Source organism: Daucus carota, chromosome 8 (assembly GCF_001625215.2).
Source record: "Daucus carota subsp. sativus chromosome 8, DH1 v3.0, whole genome shotgun sequence".
NCBI lineage: Eukaryota > Viridiplantae > Streptophyta > Magnoliopsida > Apiales > Apiaceae > Daucus > Daucus carota.
Genome location: NC_030388.2, coordinates 25,915,511 through 25,935,633, shown reverse-complemented (window position 1 = coordinate 25,935,633; position 20,123 = coordinate 25,915,511). Strand labels below are relative to the sequence as shown.

The 20,123-nt window shown below is 35.8% G+C and overlaps 3 protein-coding genes across 3 annotated transcripts; all 3 read left to right on the top strand.

Annotated features, from left to right (window-relative positions):
* The first annotated feature begins 471 nt into the window (after positions 1-471).
* On the top strand, positions 472-2,265 carry LOC108199067 (1-aminocyclopropane-1-carboxylate oxidase homolog 1). Its single transcript, XM_017366823.2, has 3 exons — positions 472-1,225; positions 1,325-1,646; positions 1,746-2,265. Exons 1-3 carry the CDS (start codon positions 678-680, stop codon positions 1,998-2,000), a joined length of 1,125 nt encoding a protein of 374 aa, XP_017222312.2. The 5' UTR covers positions 472-677; the 3' UTR covers positions 2,001-2,265.
* A 286-nt stretch (positions 2,266-2,551) lies between these two features.
* LOC108199068 (1-aminocyclopropane-1-carboxylate oxidase homolog 11) lies at positions 2,552-12,064 on the top strand. Its single transcript, XM_064083922.1, is given in 9 exon segments — positions 2,552-3,005; positions 8,460-8,662; positions 8,931-9,140; positions 9,142-9,295; positions 9,438-9,691; positions 10,601-10,605; positions 10,691-11,036; positions 11,141-11,462; positions 11,567-12,064. Coding segments are annotated over 9 exon segments (2,067 nt in total). The 5' UTR covers positions 2,552-2,684; the 3' UTR covers positions 11,819-12,064.
* Positions 12,065-13,059: 995 nt separating this feature from the next.
* LOC108199070 (1-aminocyclopropane-1-carboxylate oxidase homolog 1) lies at positions 13,060-14,867 on the top strand. The gene is made up of 3 exons (XM_017366825.2): positions 13,060-13,610; positions 13,847-14,168; positions 14,262-14,867. The coding sequence occupies exons 1-3, from the start codon at positions 13,066-13,068 to the stop codon at positions 14,511-14,513; spliced, it is 1,119 nt and encodes a 372-aa protein (XP_017222314.1). The 5' UTR covers positions 13,060-13,065; the 3' UTR covers positions 14,514-14,867.
* The last annotated feature ends 5,256 nt before the right edge of the window (positions 14,868-20,123 follow it).

Sequence of the window (20,123 nt, the reverse complement as noted above, 5' to 3'; positions counted from 1 at the left end):
TAGAAGACTATTTGTTCAGTTTTCGGTTTGTAGGAGGCGGGTCTCTAGTGCTTTAGATCACCTCTATTCGTTGTATCCTGGAAGATGGAAGCAACAACACCTTCAAACACCATGTGAAAGAGCTTATTTGTTTTAAATATAGTGTGGTTTTCAAGTGCCTCTAATATATACTGTTATATTATTATTGATTATTTGATTTTACGTAATTTCTCCATTTATACTTCCTACACTACTGACTACCTTACTAGCACTTTCCTGAATAAACGTAACTAAAACTCGATACAAACTTCCAAGAATTAATTTACAACTCTCAATTACCTCACTAGTGTCTAGGAAGTTCAGACTATCGCCAAGAATTGCTTTAACAAGGATGAGGACTAGGCACCAGTTGTAACTTGTAACCATTTGCCACCAAATATGACAAATTCATGCATTTTCAATTCGAAAAAATAACTATAAACATGCAGATATCATTGTTATTGTTGCAAATTATGCATGACTTGCTGAGATGAACTTTTACTAATTATGTATGACATATCAAAATGAAGCTTTCAAGTTGCACATTTGAGTATCTTTGGGAAACTAGTTGTTAGATGCAGCTGTCAATTATTTATCTTTGAACTACTGGCGTGGCAAGAAATAATAGCAATTACAATATATAATGCACATAACACAAGATGTTTATGGTCACTGGTAATACCATGGAAGCAGCAGAACAGTCCCACAGATCTTACTCCAACCGGAAGAATGAATTACAAGCTTTTGATGATACCAAAGCCGGGGTGAAAGGACTAGTAGACGCTGGAGTTAAGAAAATTCCGGATATATTCATTCATCCACCTGATGTCTTTGAAAATAACTCAGGTGACAAGTGCAAAGATTTTTGTATTCCTGTCATCGATCTTGAAGGCCTTGATAAAGATCAAGAGAGTCATCAAGAGATAGTTAATAAAGTGCGGTGTGCATCTGAGACATTTGGTGTTTTCCAAGTTGTGAATCATGGGATTCCAGTGAATGTATTAGAAGAGATGCTTCATGGAGTACGTAGGTTCTTTGAGCAAGACACTGAGGTGAAGAAAGAGTTTTACACGCGTGACTCTACAAGAAAAGTGGTGTACTATAGCAATTTTTATTTGTTTAGTGCACCGGCAGCTGATTGGAGGGACACACTTTACTGTGTTATGGCTCCTCCTCCTCAACCAGAGGAATTGCCAGCACCATGCAGGTATGCTGAATTTTGATATGATAATTCCGGATCTTAAATGTGACCTATATTTTCCTACCAGTGAAGCTTATAATTTACCATTATGATTAAAATTTGTAGAGATATCCAGATAGAGTTTTCAGAACAAGTAATGAAATTGGGGATTACTTTATTTGGATTACTATCCGAGGCTCTGGGACTGGACATTAATCACCTAGAAGATATGGAATGTGCCAAGGGGCTTGAATTGTTCTGTCATTGCTATCCCCCATGTCCGCAGCCAGAACTGACATTAGGCACCACCAAACACACTGATTTTCATTTCCTCACTGTACTTCTTCAAGATCAGATTGGTGGACTACAAATTCTTCACCAAGATCATTGGATTGATGTTCCGCCTCTTCCGGGGACACTTATAGTTAACATCGGAGATCTTCTACAGGCAAGTATTGCGAATTTAGATGTTGTGTAGTGTACATTGAATGATTGAAGTGAAGACAAGTTCAGGTTTCTCATTCTTGTTTAATGATTGTTTTTTCAGCTTCTAACGAATGATCGCTTTAAAAGTGTGGAGCACAGAGTCGTTGCAAACAAAATTGGCCTGAGAGTATCAGTAGCATGCTTCTTTAGCACTGGTCTAATGCCATCTCCGAAGCTCTATGGACCTATCAAAGAGTTGGTTTCAGATGATAATCCTCCCAAGTATAGAGAAACAACAGCTCAAGAATATTTATCATACTCCTACTCAAAAGGGCTGGACGGGGAATCTCGATTGCTGCACTTCAGGCTGAAATGAATAAAATTTGTAGTCCAAAATAGATAAATATGTATAATAATATAAGAATAATTTGCTTGGTGACAAAATCACTCAAGCTGATTAGCTGTTATGATATATTAAACTGAGTGATACTTTGCAAGACTAGTGACCTACTAGTCGCTCTCGGTAATCACTGAGTTAATGTTGTCTTGTTCCTGGATCTCTTGTGGCACACGCAGGAAATCTTCTTCATGTATCATATGAAAACATTGTTATGGTTTTAAAATGTTGTTTTTTCTACTGATGACGGGATTGGTAAATCTAAAATCACGACGATACTATGTGTGATATCCGCACGATTTTGTTTTTGGACACCTCCAATAAAACATCTTAGAAATGTTCTGACTACTCATATTCTAGCTTTATACCCCTCCCACAACCGATGTGGGACAACTCCTAACACACCAACTGATTATGTATCATACTCGTATTCATAAGGGCTTAATGGCTTCCTCCATTACTGCAGATCAGGCTCTAGAGATTCCAAATTAATAATATGATTATAACATATGACCAAAAAGTGACGGAGGCAGTGACGTTGTTGATAAGTATTGATTAAATTTTTCCTTGTCATACAGGAAAAAATGCGTCCACATCGCGCCACATCATCTTATCTGCTCACTATTTTAGCTCAGTAGTCACAACATTTGAGCTACCAAAACAATGGAGAAACAAGGATATGATCGACAAAGTGAGTTAAAAGCTTTTGATGATACAAAAGCTGGTGTAAAGGGACTTGTAGACTCCGGTGTCACCAAAATCCCTCGAATATTTGTACATAATCAAGCTCAAATAAGTCAAATTCCATCTTCAAGGCACAGCAAATCTGGTTTTCCAAGCATAGACTTGAAAAATATTGATATCGATGAGAGTTCGCGTGGCAGAGTTGTTAAAGAAGTTAGAGATGCTTGTGAGAACTGGGGATTTTTTCGAGTTGTGAATCATGGTGTTCCAGAAAGTGTCATGGATGAAATGATCGATGGAGTTTGTAAGTTGATGGGAAAAAGTGACCACAACGGCAACAACTAAGTGCGGAATTAATCTTCGTTGGACAATACTTATCCCTATTTGTATGAACCTTCGATGAAACAAACAAGTAAAGCAACAATAAACAATAAACAAGACACCAAGAATTATACGTGGAAAACCCCCTCAATGAAAGGAGTATAAACCACGGGACCGTAGTCCACCCAAACAATTCACTATGATAAATTATATGGGTAATACACCAAGTTCTTCTCCAGATAAAACTAGAGGAATACAATCACCTTCACACTCTTGGAATAACTCGTCAAGAAGTATGGAATCAAATAAGCAACAAAAGAACAAAGACCCACGGCTAGGTTCAGCCTCTCCACGGCTCTTTAGCTACTGCCCAGCCCCTCAAATACACCTCCGAATCCGATCTCCACCGTTCAGAATTTAGATATCGGTGTTAGGAAGATGCTGTCCGAAATTCAGGACGATCCGACCGTTGGAACTCTGGGAAACGCAAAAACAAGGCAGCCAACGCAACCAGAAAATTACCTACGAATTTTCACACAATATATCTCTTTTGCCTATTTTCTCTCTTGCTTATTTTCACAAATATCCTCCTATATTTATATATAGGGTTCCCTTTATTTTTATCTCCTTGTGGGCCAAAACAAGGGTAATCCTATTGGGCTTTTAATCTCATAGATAGAAACTAAAACCCAACAAATCTCCCCCTTTCTAACTATGAGAAAGAGTTCGCCATTCCGGCGATCGAACAACATACCTTTAGCTTCCCTTTAGCTAAAGACTTTGTCAACATATCAGAACCATTATCATCGGTGTGTACCTTTTCCACTTCAAACAACCCTTCTTCAAGAGCGTCTCTAATCCAATGATACCTCATGTCGATATGTTTCGTCCTTGCATGAAATGTTGGATGCTTAGCAATATCGATAGCTGCTTGATTATCACAAAGAACCACATAGCGTTGTTGCGGGAAGCCAAGCTCCTGCATCAACCGCTTTAACCACAACAACTCTTTACAAGCTTCGGTTGTTGCTACATACTCTGCCTCCCCCGTAGAAAGTGAAACACCCTTTTGCAACCTAGATTGCCATGAGACTGCTCCCCCTGCAAAAGTCATCAAATATCCAGAAGTGGATTTCAATGTATCCTTATCACCTGCCAAGTCAGAATCTGTATATCCAATAAGCACTGGTTTATCATTCCCAAAAGTAAGACCCAATTTGGAAGTACCTCGAAGATATCGCATAATCCACTTAACTGCTTCCCAATGCTTCTTACCCGGATTTGTAAGATAACGACTGACAACCCCAACTGCAAAGGCTATATCAGGTCTCGTAGATACCATAGCATACATCAAACTTCCTACTGCTGAGGCATATGGAACTCCATCCATCTCTGCAATTTCTTCCTTCGTAGAAGGAGAATCCTTTTCAGTTAACTTAAAGTTGGTAGTAAGAGGAGAACTAACAACTTTAGCTTTATCCATGTTGAACCTGCAAAGCACCTTCTCAATATATTGCTCTTGTGATATATGCAACTTCTTGGCCACTCTATCTCGATGAATACGAATGCCAAGAATCTGTTTCGCTGGCCCCAAGTCCTTCATGGCAAAGGACTTACTCAACTGTTGCTTCAGTTGGGAAATTCTTTCAGTATTTTTGCCAACAATAAGCATGTCATCCACATAAAGCAATAATATGATAAAATCATCATCTGAAAATCTCTGAACAAAAACACAATGGTCAGAAATAGTCTTACGGTAGCCTTGCTTCTTCATAAATGACTCGAACTTTTTATACCATCGCCTTGGTGCTTGCTTCAAACCATATAGACTTTTTAGAAGTCTACAAACATACCCCTCTTTACCTTTAACCTGAAAACCTTCAGGCTGCTCCATATAGATTTCTTTGTCCAAGTCACCATGTAGAAAAGCTGTCTTGACATCCATTTGTTCAACCTCCAAATCAAGACTAGCTGCTAAACCAAGCACCGTACGAATTGATGTCATCTTAACAACGGGAGAAAAAATCTCATCAAAATCAATACCCTTTTTCTGACTGAATCCCTTGACGACCAACCTAGCTTTGTACCGTGGTTGTGAAGTATGCTCATCTTGCTTCACTCTGTAAACCCACCTGTTCTTCAAAGCTCGTTTTCCCTTAGGTAGCTTCACCAACTCAAAAGTATTATTCTCATACAAGGATTTCATCTCATCTTGCATGGCATAAACCCACTCCTTCTTGTGCTCATCTTCTATAGCTTCTGCATAAGATTCAGGTTCACCACTATCAGTCAATAGAACATACTCATCAGCAGAATACCTGTTGGAAGGATGACGATCTCTGTTAGACCGCCTGAGTGGAACGAATGGTGGAACATTTTGTACCGGTGATTCCTCATGGGCATCATCATCCATGTCACTATTTTCGGGAATATCAGTATTAGTGTCATGTTGGTCATTATCATGAGCATCGTCTCCAACCTGCGAGTCCACATGTCTTGGAGGAACTGGATCCAAATCAACCAGATCATTATTATGTTGAGGAACTGACTCTGCCTTTCCAACATCTTTCAAACTCTGATCTTCAACAAAGATAACATCTCGGCTTCTCACGATCTTCTTTGAAACTGGATCATAGAGCCTATAACCGAACTCATCTTGGCTATAACCAAGGAATATACACTCTTTAGTCTTCACATCTAGTTTAGACCTTTCATCTTTGGGAATATGCACAAAAGCCTTGCATCCAAAGACACGCAAGTGATCATAAGAAACATCTTTACCACTCCAAACTCTATCTGGAATATCAAACTGTAAAGGAACACAAGGTGAGAGATTTAACACATTTACCGCAGTATTCAGTGCCTCACCCCAGAAAGACATCGGCAACTCAGCATGTGAAAGTAAACATCTGACCCGCTCCACTAGTGTTCTGTTCATCCTCTCTGCCAAACCATTAAGCTGAGGTGTCTTTGGTGGAGTCTTTTGATGCCGAATACCCTGCTGTCTGCAATACACATCAAAGGGACCTGTATACTCCCCTCCATTATCTGTCCGGATACATTTCAGTTTCTTCCCAGTCTGTCTCTCAACTAAAGCCTGAAAATGCTTAAACACGTCTAATACTTGATCTTTAGTCTTCAAGGTATAAACCCACAACTTCCTTGAATGATCATCGATGAATGTAACAAAATATAATGAACCACCATTGGTTCGGGTTTTCATGGGACCACAAACATCGGAATGCACCAAGTCAAGTATATGCTCTCTACGAGAGGGAGGACGACTCTTAAAAGAAACTCTGTTTTGCTTGCCAGCAACACAGTGAGAACATCTTTTCAAATGTATATCAGTCAGACCAGATAGTACCTTTTTCTTCGACAGCATATTCATTCCTTTTTCAGTCATATGAGCAAGTCTCTTATGCCATAAATCGATCATATCAACATTCTCCACAGCGTTAACAATGCTAGTAGAGACTTTAGGTTGTGTCATATATAATTTTGGACACCTCTTTCCTCTTGCAACAATTAAAGAACCCCGAGTGAGCTTCCATTGACCATTACCAAAGCTGCTAACATACCCTTCATCATCAAGAAGGCCTGTTGAAATTAAATTCATTCGCATATCTGGAACGTGCTTCACATCATGAAGAAATAACTCCATGCCCGTGTCAAACTTCAGACATACCTCACCGACGCCAACAACTTTTGATATGCCACTGTTACCCATTTTAACATCTCCAAAATCACCAGAAGTATAAGATGTAAAGAAGTCCCTTCGTGACGTAACATGACACGAAGCACCACTATCAATAGCCCAACTCAAATCATCTTGTGCAAGGTTAACAATGTCTCCATCACAACAGATCAGGTGCTCATCAGTAGTAGCAATCACCACAGAATTATCATTACTACTGTCAGTTTTCGTCTGATCGTTGTCTGAGCTCTTTTTATTTTCTCGCTTCAACTTTCTGCAGAACTTTTTCGTATGTCCCTTCTTACCACAATGATAGCACTCAACATTAGAATACTTACCTCTAGAACTACTCCGTTGATTACCTCTATTGGCTGGACCTCTGCTTTGAGCTCTCCCCTTCCTTTCGGTGACTAGGATTTCTGATTGTGAAGAGGAACCCTGTGACTTTCTTCTCATCTCTTCATTCAGAATACTGCTCTTAGCTAGTTCCATACTGATAATACCATCCGGAGCTGAGTTCGACAAAGACATCCTGAATGTCTCCCAAGAATCTGGTAAAGTACCCAAAAGACACAATCCCTGTATCTCATCTTCAAACTTGATACCCATTCCAGCAAGCTGATTCATAATTCCTTGGAATGCATTCAAGTGATCAGAAATTGTAGTGCCATCTTGATATCGCAGAGACATCAACTGTTTAATCAAATACAACTTATTATTTCCCGTCTTTCGAGCATAGAGTTGCTCGAGCTTGTTCCACAAAGTACGCGCATGTGTCTCTCCACTAATATGGTTCAAAACATTATCATCCACCCATTGCCGTATATACCCACAAACCTGTCGATGCAAAATAGTCCATTCTTGCTCGGTTTTATTTGCAGGCTTCTCCGTAGTAAACACGGGAAGATAATATTCCTTCACATAAAGAAGATCCTCCATCTTCCCTTTCCAAACATGATAATTAGAACCATTCAAATTAACCATTCTACTCGTATTCGTTTCCATCGTTCAAACAAGTTCAAAAACAATAACCTGGCTCTGATGCCAATCTGATGGGAAAAAGTGACCACAACGGCAACAACTAAGTGCGGAATTAATCTTCGTTGGACAATACTTATCCCTACTTGTATGAACCTTCGATGAAACAAACAAGTAAAGCAACAATAAACAATAAACAAGACACCAAGAATTATACGTGGAAAACCCCCTCAATGAAAGGAGTAAAAACCACGGGACCGTAGTCCACCCAAACAATTCACTATGATAAATTATATGGGTAATACACCAAGTTCTTCTCCAGATAAAACTAGAGGAATACAATCACCTTCACACTCTTGGAATAACTCGTCAAGAAGTATGGAATCAAATAAGCAACAAAAGAACAAAGACCCACGGCTAGGTTCAGCCTCTCCACGGCTCTTTAGCTACTGCCCAGCCCCTCAAATACACCTCCGAATCCGATCTCCACCGTTCAGAATTTAGATATCGGTGTTAGGAAGATGCTGTCCGAAATTCAGGACGATCCGACCGTTGGAACTCCGGGAAACGCAAAAATAAGGCAGCCAACGCAACCAGAAAATTACCTACGAATTTTCACACAATATATCTCTTTTGCCTATTTTCTCTCTTGCTTATTTTCACAAATATCCTCCTATATTTATATATAGGGTTCCCTTTATTTTTATCTCCTTGTGGGCCAAAACAAGGGTAATCCTATTGGGCTTTTAATCTCATAGATAGAAACTAAAACCCAACATAAGTTTCATGAGCAAGATACTGAGCTGAAGAAGCTGTTTTATTCGCGTGATTTCACGAAAAAGTTTCTGTATAATAGCAATTTTGATCTTTATAAAGCACCTGCAGCTAACTGGAGGGATACTATCTTCTGTAACATGGCTCCGGAGCCTCCTCAGCCGGAGGAAATGCCTGAAGTGTGCAGGTACATGTCAAGACTCCTGAATTATGCGTGTTTTTGTGGATGGAAATTGATTGAACCTATAAGCTACTACATGGTTGTGATAATCTCAGTTAAAAAAAACTTACTCTTCTTTTAGTAGGTCGAAAATTAAATGTTTGCTTAGTTTTGCCTCTGCTCAATTTTATCCAAGAATTGAGTAGTATCATATATACTCAAAAACCAGATACATAATATTTTGAATATTGACAAGTTCTTGGTTTTTGATTTTGTGCATTATCCTGTACTGCAGAGACATCATGTTTGATTACTCAGAGCACATAATGAAAATGGGAATTACACTGTTGGAACTATTCTCAGAGGCTCTTGGACTTGATAGGAACCACTTGAAAGGCATAGCTTGTGCTGAAGACCTTGGACTTGATAGGAACCACTTGAAAGACATAGCTTGTGCTGAAGGCCTTTTCGTAGTTGGCCACTACTACCCTGTATGCCCTGAACCAGACTCTAGCCACCAGCAATCACTCTGATAGCGGGTTTTTTACCATACTCTTGCAAGACAACATTGGTGGCCTCCAAGTTATTCATGACAATGAGTGGATCGATATCCCTCATGTCCCCGGATCTTTAATAGTAAATATTGCAGACCTTTTACAGGTAAAGGGATGTTATATGTCATGAAAAACTCATTATATATTAGCTCATTTGCAGTAACAGTTTATTATGTTAGTAGTACTGATCATTATGTACAAAACTATGGCTAGATTACAAATTGTTTGAACTTGTTTTATCTGTGCAGCTCATTACTAATGACAAATTCAAGAGTGTGAACCACAGAGTATTAGCACAAAAGATTGGCCCGAGAATATCAGTGGCAAGTTTCTTTAGAACACACTTTCCGGAGGAAATAGCATCAAGGTCATACGGCCCAATCAAGGAGTTGCTATCTGAAACAAACCCGCCACGCTATAGAGAAATTACTATCAAAGAGTTCATCACACACTATTACAACAAAGGTCTCGATGGAACCTCTGCACTATCAGCTTTTAAGTTGCTTAACTAGGCTATTGATATGGATCAAGGGGAACTCATTATGTGCTCGTATTCATAAGGGCTTAATGGCTTCCTCCATTACTGCAGATCAGGCTCTAAAGATTCAAGATGAATTGTTTGGTAGTTAAATTATCATAGTTGATTAGTGATAAATTAATCACCTATGTACCATGTCTGTATGTGAATTAAAGGGGATATTCAATATGTCTATGGATTACTCTGTTTCTCTGGAATTTTTTTTGTTTTTATATTTGACTTGTTACAAGTAATACAATGTCAAAATAATATATTACTATGATTTAAGGATAATAATTTTTGCTTTGATTAGCAAATTTCTCCTCATCATTTTACGTGCGTTCGCCCCTGGTGCGCAGCCACCTACTTAAATCGGAGCAGTGACTTGAAACTTGTTGATGATACAACTCTCAATTACCTCACCAGCCGCCAAGAATTGCTTTAACAAGGATGAGGACAAGGCACCAGATGCGAATGCTCTGAGATGCATCAAATGTTATCTTGTAACCATTTGCCAGCAAATATGATAAATTCATGCATTTGCAATTCGAAAAGATAACTATAACACGCAGATATTATCATTATTGTTGCAAATTATGCATGACTTGCTGAGATGAAGTTTTACTAATTATGTATGACGTATCAAAATGAAGCTGTCAAGTTCCACGTTTGAGTATTTTTGGGAAACTAGTTGTTAGATGGAGCTGTCAATTATTTATCTTTGAACTACTGGCGTGGCAAGAAATAATAGCAATTACAATATATAATGCACATAATGCAAGATGTTTATGGTCACTGATAGTACCATGGAAGCAGCAGAACAGTCCCACAGATCTTACTCCAACCGGAAGAATGAATTACAAGCTTTTGATGACACCAAAGCCGGGGTGAAAGGACTAGTAGACGCTGGAGTTAAGAAGATTCCGGATATATTCATTCATCCACCTGATGTCTTTGAAAAGAACTCAGGTGACAAGTGCAAAGATTTTTGTATTCCTGTCATCGATCTTGAAGGCCTTGATAAAGATCAAGAGAGTCATCAAGAGATAGTGGATAAAGTGCGGTGTGCATCTGAGACATTTGGTGTTTTCCAAGTTGTGAATCATGGGATTCCAGTGAATGTATTAGAAGAGATGCTTCATGGAGTACGTAGGTTCTTTGAGCAAGACACTGAGGTGAAGAAAGAGTTTTACACGCGTGACTACACCAAAAAAGTGGCGTATCATAGCAATTTGTATTTGTTTAGTGCACGCGCTGCTGATTGGAGGGACACACTTTACTGTGTTATGGCTCCTCCTCCTGAACCAGAGGAATTGCCAGCACCATGCAGGTATGCTTAATTTTAATATGATAATTCTGGATCTTTGTAAATGTGACCTATATTTTCCTACCAGTGAAGCTGAAAATTTAAAAATTAATGATTAAAATTTGTAGAGATATCCAGATGGATTATTCAAAACATGTGATGAAACTGGGGACAACATTATTTGAATTACTATCAAAGGCTCTTCAACTGGACCCTAATCATCTTCAAGATATGGAATGCGCCAAGGGGCTTACATCTGCATGCCAATACTACCCCCCATGTCCGCAACCAGAACTCACATTAGGCACCACCAGACACACGGATGGTGGTTTTCTCACTGTACTCCTTCAGGATCAAGTTGGTGGACTCCAAATTCTTCACCAAGATCAATGGATTGATGTTCCGCCTTTGCCAGGATCGCTTGTAGTTAATGTTGGAGATCTTTTACAGGCAAGTAGTGCAGTTCCAATGTGACATTAAATGGTTGAAGCAAAGACTGGTTCAAGTTTTCCATTCTTTTTTCTTCTGATTCTTGTGTAATGATTGTTTTTCAGCTTATAACTAATGATCGCTTTAAAAGCGTGGAGCACAGAGTAGTGTCGAATGTTATTGGCCCCAGGGTATCAGCAGCATGCTTCTTTAGCACTTCTGTAGTGCCATCTACTAAGTTATATGCACCCATCAAAGAGTTGGTTTCAGAAGATAATCCTCCCAAGTATAGAGAAACAACTGTTCAAGAATTTTCATCATATGCCTTTTCAAAAGGGCTTGGTGGGGAATCTCGATTGCTGCACTTCAGGCTCTAAACTTCATCAACCGAGATGAAATTCCACACCAGAATAAAAAATTATTGCTATGATTGATTGTATGGTTTGAAATGAATTACTCTGCAAATTGAGTGATTGAGATTTGGGAATGTTGTGCTTGTTTCAGAACATGTTTAAGTCGAATCCAAAGAATGTAGTTGCATCAACTGCTATGTCTACAGAATAAAATTCTAATTCATGCCTGCCAGTGGAATTTAATTTTAAAACCATAGTCTTAACTGTTATCATGCAATGGTCTATAGATCCCTCATTACACAGTTCCTTGTGATAAAGAACATGAGTTCACTGAGCATAAATGCAAAAAGTTCAGGAAACACATGATGCAGATCTACAGTAGTTTATAGGGTTAAGTATTAAATACATCACTTGTTGTATCCAAATATATCAAATGAGTCATTTCACTACTTTGAAAATTTGAATCAAGGTCCAAGGATACCATCTGTCAGTGACGAAACTGATACAATATTTCAATTTTTTAATGACTAAGTTTAGATTATAAAACACCAAATATTACATGCAGAGTACTCTGAGAATGTCATGTGGATTACATATGGTCTGCCATGCCGTCATTTTAATGAAAGTGTTAATCTTTTTCACCATTTCTATAGAAGTATTAAAACGAAATTTGGAGCTCGTTTGTACTTCTAGGGAGATTTTAGGCTAAAATTATTCTCAGAGGAACGTAGGTATTTGCAGAGTTTGATTTTACACATTTAACTTCTTTCATAGATTTCAGTTTAGCAAAAAAATCTCACAAGAACACGGGTTTAGGAATCAAACATATGAAATCGAAGCCTTCTCAGTCTGGGGAAGAAATTTTATGAAAATAATTGTTAAAACGAAGTCGTCAAGTTGTGATATTAAATTTTTTCTAATTATCCATCAATACTTGTCAAGTGAAAGTTTTGCTAATAATGTATGACACTAAAATGAAGTTTTGGTAATTATATATGACTTGCGATTATACATGACTTTAAGATGGAGTTGGCGAGTGTTATTTTAATGTTTTTATTTAGAAAGCGGTTGTTCTATGTAGTTGTCAATGAACTTTATGAATAATTTGTGTGGCGAAGAATATAGCAAAGCTGCACGTTAGTAGTTTCTTGGGGAACAGCTTGTTGTTGGCTGGAGCTGTCTTAACTAATTTTTTTCATTATTGGTGTGGCCCATGAAATCCAAGCATTCAAAATATAACTATATAAGATGCAGATAACACAAGATGGTGCATGGTAAGTGGTAGAACCATGGAAGCAGCAGTACCTTTGATCACATCTTATTCCAACCGTCGCAGAGAAGTACAAGCTTTTGATGACACGAAAGCCGGGGTGAAAGGACTTGTAGATGCTGGACTTGGGAAGGTTCCGGAGATATTCATTCATCCACCTCATACCTTGTACAAGACCTCATATGACAAGTGCTCAGAATTTAGCATTCCTGTCATTGATCTTGAACGCCTTGACAAGGATTTGGTGACTCGTCAAGGTATAGTGGAAACAGTGCGGTATGCATCAGAGACATTCGGGTTTTTTCAAGTTGCCAATCATGGAATTCCTGTGAATGTATTAGAAGAGATGCTTCAGAGTGTGAGTAGGTTCTTTGATCAAGACACTGAGGTGAGAAGACAGTTTTACACGCGTGACTATAGCAAAAAAGTGGTGTATAATAGCAATTATGATTTGTTTAGAGCACCTGCAGCTGATTGGAGGGACACACTTTCCTGTTTTATGGCTCCTTCTCCTCCAACACCAGAGGAACTGCCAGCACCATACAGGTATGCTTAATTCTGAATGATACTCCCTCCGTCCCCCTGGATAGTATACATTTGGAGACAGGGACACGACACGTATTTTAATGCTCTTGTAAAGTATAAAGTATAGTTCTATAACTTATTTTTAAGATTTTTTTTCTTAATAAAAATTTAAAATCTAAATTTTTATGGCTCGGTCTGGGTTATAATGGTTATAAAAATGCCTTAAAAGTTGAACATTTCATGCTTAAAATGTGCAGGGATATCCAGATGGAGTATGCGAAGCAAATGATGAAACTGGCGCTTACATTATTTGAATTACTCTCCGAGGCTCTGGGACTAGATGCTAATCACCTGAACGATATGGAATGTGCCAAGGGGCTTACGTCTATTTGCAACTATTATCCCCCATGTCCGCAGCCAGAACTCACACAAGGTGCCACCCCACACACTGACAATGGTTTTCTCACAATACTTCTTCAAGATCAAATTGGTGGACTCCAAATTCGTCACCGAGGCCATTGGATTGATGTTCCACCTCTTACAGGAACGCTTATAGTTAACGTTGGAGGTCTTTTACAGGCAAGCATTACAAATTCAAATGTAGTGTACATCGAGTGACTAAAAAGAAGATTAGTTCAAGTTTCTCATTCTTGTTTGATGGTTGTTTTTCAGCTTATAACAAATGATCAATTTAAAAGCGTTATGCACAGAGTTGTGGCGAACAATATTGGCCCCAGGGTATCAGTAGCTTGCTTCTTTAGCACGGCTATGATGCCATCTACAAAGTTATATGGACCTATCAAAGAGTTGGTTTCTGAAGACAATCCTCCCAAGTATAGAGAAACAACTGTTAAAGAATTGGCGTCACACTCCTTCTCAGAAGGGTTCGACAAGGAAGCTCCATTGCTGGCCTTCAGGCTCTAAACTTCAGCAACTAAGATGAAAATAAACTCGACGCCAAAATAAATAATATGAATAAATATAAAATATAAAAATCAGACGAATAATTTGTCCTGTAATAAAATTTCCAAAGTTGATAAGTCATATATATTGGAATAATGCTTTTGCAAGCCTGGTGTGTTAATAATCATCGTGTGCCTGAAGAATGAAGACCCTGTGGTAAACATAGGAAGTCTTCACATATAGGTCCATAATAATACTTTTCCTTTAAAGAAAAGTTTGATGCATATATATGATTGTTTGGTTAACAATGAGAAATTATTTCATTACTATGAAAATTATAAGAAATGGGAAGTTCAAATTTGTGTTTGGTTGGTATATAGTATTTTATATGAAGGTTAATGAAACAGGTTAATCAAACAGTCACTATCTATCAAAACGAAACAATTAAAAACCCACATGTCATATCTGAATCAAAATAGCACTTATAGACAAATAATCCTCACATAAGATCTAAATATACACATGCGCTTAGTGCAGAATTTGTACATCTTGGTTAGTTAATGAGAGGTCGACTACATAGTAGATCGGTTAATGCAGACACTGTTCTGATTTATGGTGATGGAGAAAGTGGAATCCCTCTTTATGCAACCAAAAATGTTGTCACCTTCAATCCTACTAAATACTAATCTCATGCACAGTTGCTCTTTCACTCACTAGTCACTACTGCCAATTTATCTCTCACTAGCATTTTACCCGTGCTACGCACCGAATGGTTATTTTTATAAAATAAAAATAAGTTTGTATACTTACAAATTCAAGTACATATTGTTTTATCATTTATATAATTTTATTACATAATATAGGTATAAATTTTTAAGAAAAATAATATTATTTCTTAAATACTCTGCTCAACACCCTCATATTATATGAAATGAAATAATCATATTTTCTTTTCAATCAAATATTATATAAGGATCGACTATCGTTTAGAGATCATGGAATGCGAATGCAATCCCTGCTCCCGGTTTCGGATCCAAAATCTGAATTATCTCAATTTCATACTGAATCCTGAATTTGCACCGATGTTGATCTAAACTAATTTGTTTTTATAATATGAGATATTGAAAACTAATATGAGAATAAAAAATGTACATATAAAATTATATTATCGTCAACAATTATGTAATATTTATGTATGAATTTTTTTATAGTATATATGAGGATTGGGGAGGCAGTTAGTAAACAGGGAAGGGAGCTGGGCGAGTAATTTGAGGGCCATAAATTTTTTCAATTTTCCGTATTAAATAAAGTAATGTCAGATTAAGGTCGATCGGGTCGGGTGGATGCATCCCCTGATATCAGTCATTATTATTATAATATATAATTTAATTAATTTGTACGCAAAAATTCATTTATATCCGCATGATTAGTTTTCGTTGCCATAGTTTAGAAAATTTGTATGCACTTAACTTATTTACGAAGTAATATAAATTATTAAATTCAATGGAGCATGCCTTAAAGGTATAAATTTGTAACAAAATCACTCATGTAAATAAGATTTTATGAATTTAAGAAGATAAATATATTTTATTTCTATATCTATTTTAATCACGAACATAATGAAAATTTTGTCCTAATAAATTGTAAAGTCATTGTGAGATTTCTATATTTGTCGTTCTGTATGTTAACTTGTGTTTATTTTATATTATTTTTCTCATTATAATTATAAATTTACACTTATAAAAACGATGTTTATATTAGAGGGTGAATATCCAATATAACTCATTTTCTGCGCATATTGTCCATAATGATCACCCACACTAAAATGGACCAAAATAACCACAAAGAGTCGCATTCTCTGAATGCGAATACTGAGTGCGGATCTAGTTAATGCGCATGCTTTGGCTGATTTTGTGCATGAGCATCAATCGTGTGTGAGGATTAGACTAAATTTTGAATTTGCTTGCAAGTTACGCATATATAGTATGCGTGACCAACAAACACGCATAGTCAGAATGCGTGTCATTTTTTTTTTGTTCGCTTTTGAAAACACATATATGATCATACATACAGCATCACGGAGTCCAAAGCTATTTTGGATATGAAGAAATATGCATGGGTTGTCTTTATTTGGATCAGAAGTACCCCGTAGTGGTTAAATCACTTGATTCATATACGCGCATCCTTTGAATGCGCCACTGATTGATTAAAAGAGGCATCAAAAAGGCATCAAACTCGACGTTTGTTATTTTGGGCATGCATTACATAAATATTAGTTATTTAGGGCATTTTCACGATATTAGATGAGTATGAATTTAATTTTATAAAATATGAAATATTTAATTTTATATCATATAATACTCAAAAGACCATGTATATCATGTAATACATGTTAATATTTTAACCACCGCAATGAATTAGAAATATTGTTTAGTCATATAAAAATTTATGGGTGGACTCGTATAAAATTATTTTAACCACCGCAACAAATTATAAATATTTTATATTTAATTTTATATTATATAATACTCAAAAAACCATGTATGTCACGTAATACATGTTAATATTTTAACCACCGCAACAAATTAGAAATATTGTTTAGTCATATGAAAATTTATGGGTGGACTTGTATAAAATTATTTTAATTTTAACAATATTGTAATATTTATGTATAAATTTTTTATAATATATATATGAGAACTGGGGAGCCAGTTAGTGAATGGGGACGCGAGCGGGCGAGTAATTTCAAGGTCATAATGTTTTTTAATTTCCTCTATTGAATAAAGTAATGTTGGGTTAAGGTCGATCGGATCGGGTGGAACATGCCTAATATCAGTCGTTATTATTATATTATATAATTTAATTGATTTATACGCATATTCATTTAATTTGCATAATTGTCATTATAGCCATATTTCTGATAATTTGTATGCACTTAACATATTTATGAAATAATAAAAATTATTAAATTCAATCGAGTATACCGTAAAAGTGTATATCTTGTAAAAATTCACTTATGTCAATAAATTTTATGGATTTAATAAAAAATTTGTCTTAGTAAATTATAAAATCACTGTGAGGTTTATGAAAACTGGTCATTCTGGATGCTAACTTGTATTTATCCTATATTATAATACCTGAGTCTACCCAGGTATGCAGTTAACCAATCACATTATAATTATATATTTATAATTATAAAAACGATGTTTATATTGGCTAAGTGTGAATTTAATTTTCTAAAATAGTAAATATATAATTTTATATATCATATAATACTCGAAAGACCATGCACGTCATGTAACATGTTAATATTTTATCCACCGCAACATAAGGAAACTGTTTTTCTTTGCCATCGAGTAAATAAAAAGCTCGTTCTAATCTGTAGGGTGTGGAGACTCGTATAATTTTAAAAAAGATTTATCAAATTGATCTAAACATATAATTATTGATTATTCATATAAAAAAAATTTAAGGATGGACTCTGATTTGTTCTAAAATTATCTAAAGTTAACGAATGAATATCATTGGCCTAAAATAAGGAATGATATATTGGTACTAAATTAATTTCTCTTTTTTTTATTGGTTAACATCCTAAATAATTTATTTTTTCATAAATTGAATTGAATTGAATTAAATTACTTAAAGTAAATCTCAAATTGAGAAAATGCCAGAAATAACTGTTTTTCAGGGGTCATGTGTCCAAAATAACCATATACAGAAAATGTGTTCATTTTACCCACTCAAACACGCATCTTACATATGCGTATGTATTTTATTTTTTTAAATGTAAAGAAGACGCACATAGCAAATGCGTATTCACTCTGCTCAGTTGCCTCCAAGCTGTGTTATACTCCCTCCGTCCCCCTGAGTTGTATACATTGGGGGACGGGGACGCGGCACGGACTTTAATGCTCCTGTAAATGTAGTTGTGTAATTTATTTTTAAAATTTTCTTTTTCTGAATTAAAGTTTGGATGTTATATTTTTATTCAGAAAAAGAAAATCTCAAAAATAAGTTACGGAACTATATTTTATAAGAGCATTGAAATGCGTGTCGAGCAGTTGAAAAGAAACGTATACAATTAAATGGGACAGAGGGAGTAATATTTTAAGCAAAGACATGTACCAGTTGACCACGTGAGATGGCATGCAAATATTGCAGAATGATAGGTGGCCCACATAAATGATGGCCCACATAAATGGTGGCATACGCATGTAGAAAATGCGTGGATGTGATTATTCAACACCAGATACGCATATCACGAATGCGTATTCTTTGTTTCTTTTTGTTTTCTATACACGCATGTGGTGAATGCGTGTTTGAGTGGTCATTTAGGGCACTGTTCCCGCACATGGTCATTTTGGACAATATTCTGTGTAAAGTGGTTATAAAAGGCACTCACCCTCTCAAATTCTATTATTATCTAATTAGATTATTTTTAATTAGATAATGAAAAGGAGTCTAATTAGTTTAGTTATAATCAGATAATGAAAAGGAGCTGATTAATTATATTGTATAATAAAAAATTGTATTGACTAACTCATGATTAACTTGTATGTGGTTAATATTTTGGATAAAATTTAATAGATGAAAAGTTGGATGATGAATAATATTACTGCTATAATAATTCTTTTTTTCTGATTGGTTAACTACATAAGGTGGTTGAAAGAAAGTTGAAGAATTAATATGATTGGTCTAAAATTTAGGATTGGCATCTAATCAGTCCTAAAATAATTCTTCTTTTTTGATTGGTTAACTGCATTTGAGGATGGACTCTGATTTGTTTTAAAATTATCTAAAGTTAACGGATAAATATTATTGGCCTAAAATAAGGAATGATATATTGGTACTAAATTAATTCCTTTTTTTTTATTGGTTAACATTCTAAAATAATTTATTTTTTCATAAATTGAATTGAATTAAATTAAATTACTTAAAGTAAATCTCAAATTCTATTATTATCTAATTAGATTATTTTTAATTAGATAATGAAAAGAAGTCTAATTAGTTGAGTTATAATCAGATAATGAAAAAGAGTTGATTAATTATATTGTATAATAAATAATATTAGTGCTAAAATAATTCTTTTTTTCTGATTGGTTAACTGCATAAGGTGGTTGAAAGAAAGTTGAAGAATGAATATGATTGGTCTAAAATTTAGGAATGAATTGGTCCTAAAATAATTCCTATTTTCTGATTGGTTAACTGCATACAGTGGTAGAAGGAAAGTTGGAGAATCAATATGATTGGTCTAAAATTTAGGAATGAATTCTGATTGGTCCTAAAATAATTCCTCTTTTCTGATTGGTTAACTGCATACCTGGGTAGACTCAGGTATTATAATATAGGATTTGTTCCACTCTCTCACTCTTTTTTTCACTCTGCTCTGTCTAAGCCTTCTCCTGTCACAGAACTTTTTGTCTAGTCAAGTCATCGGTGTTTCCCATAGGAAAAGCAAATCAACCTATTTCAAGATTTTTTTTATCTTATTCATGTTGCCGGTTACATAATAAAAGATGTTTCCGTCTCTTCAAAATATTTATCACTTTTTAATTTATTTAAATATTCACATCAATAAGAAAATAAATGACAAATAATTTCAAAATAAATATTTAAATAATTAATATATAT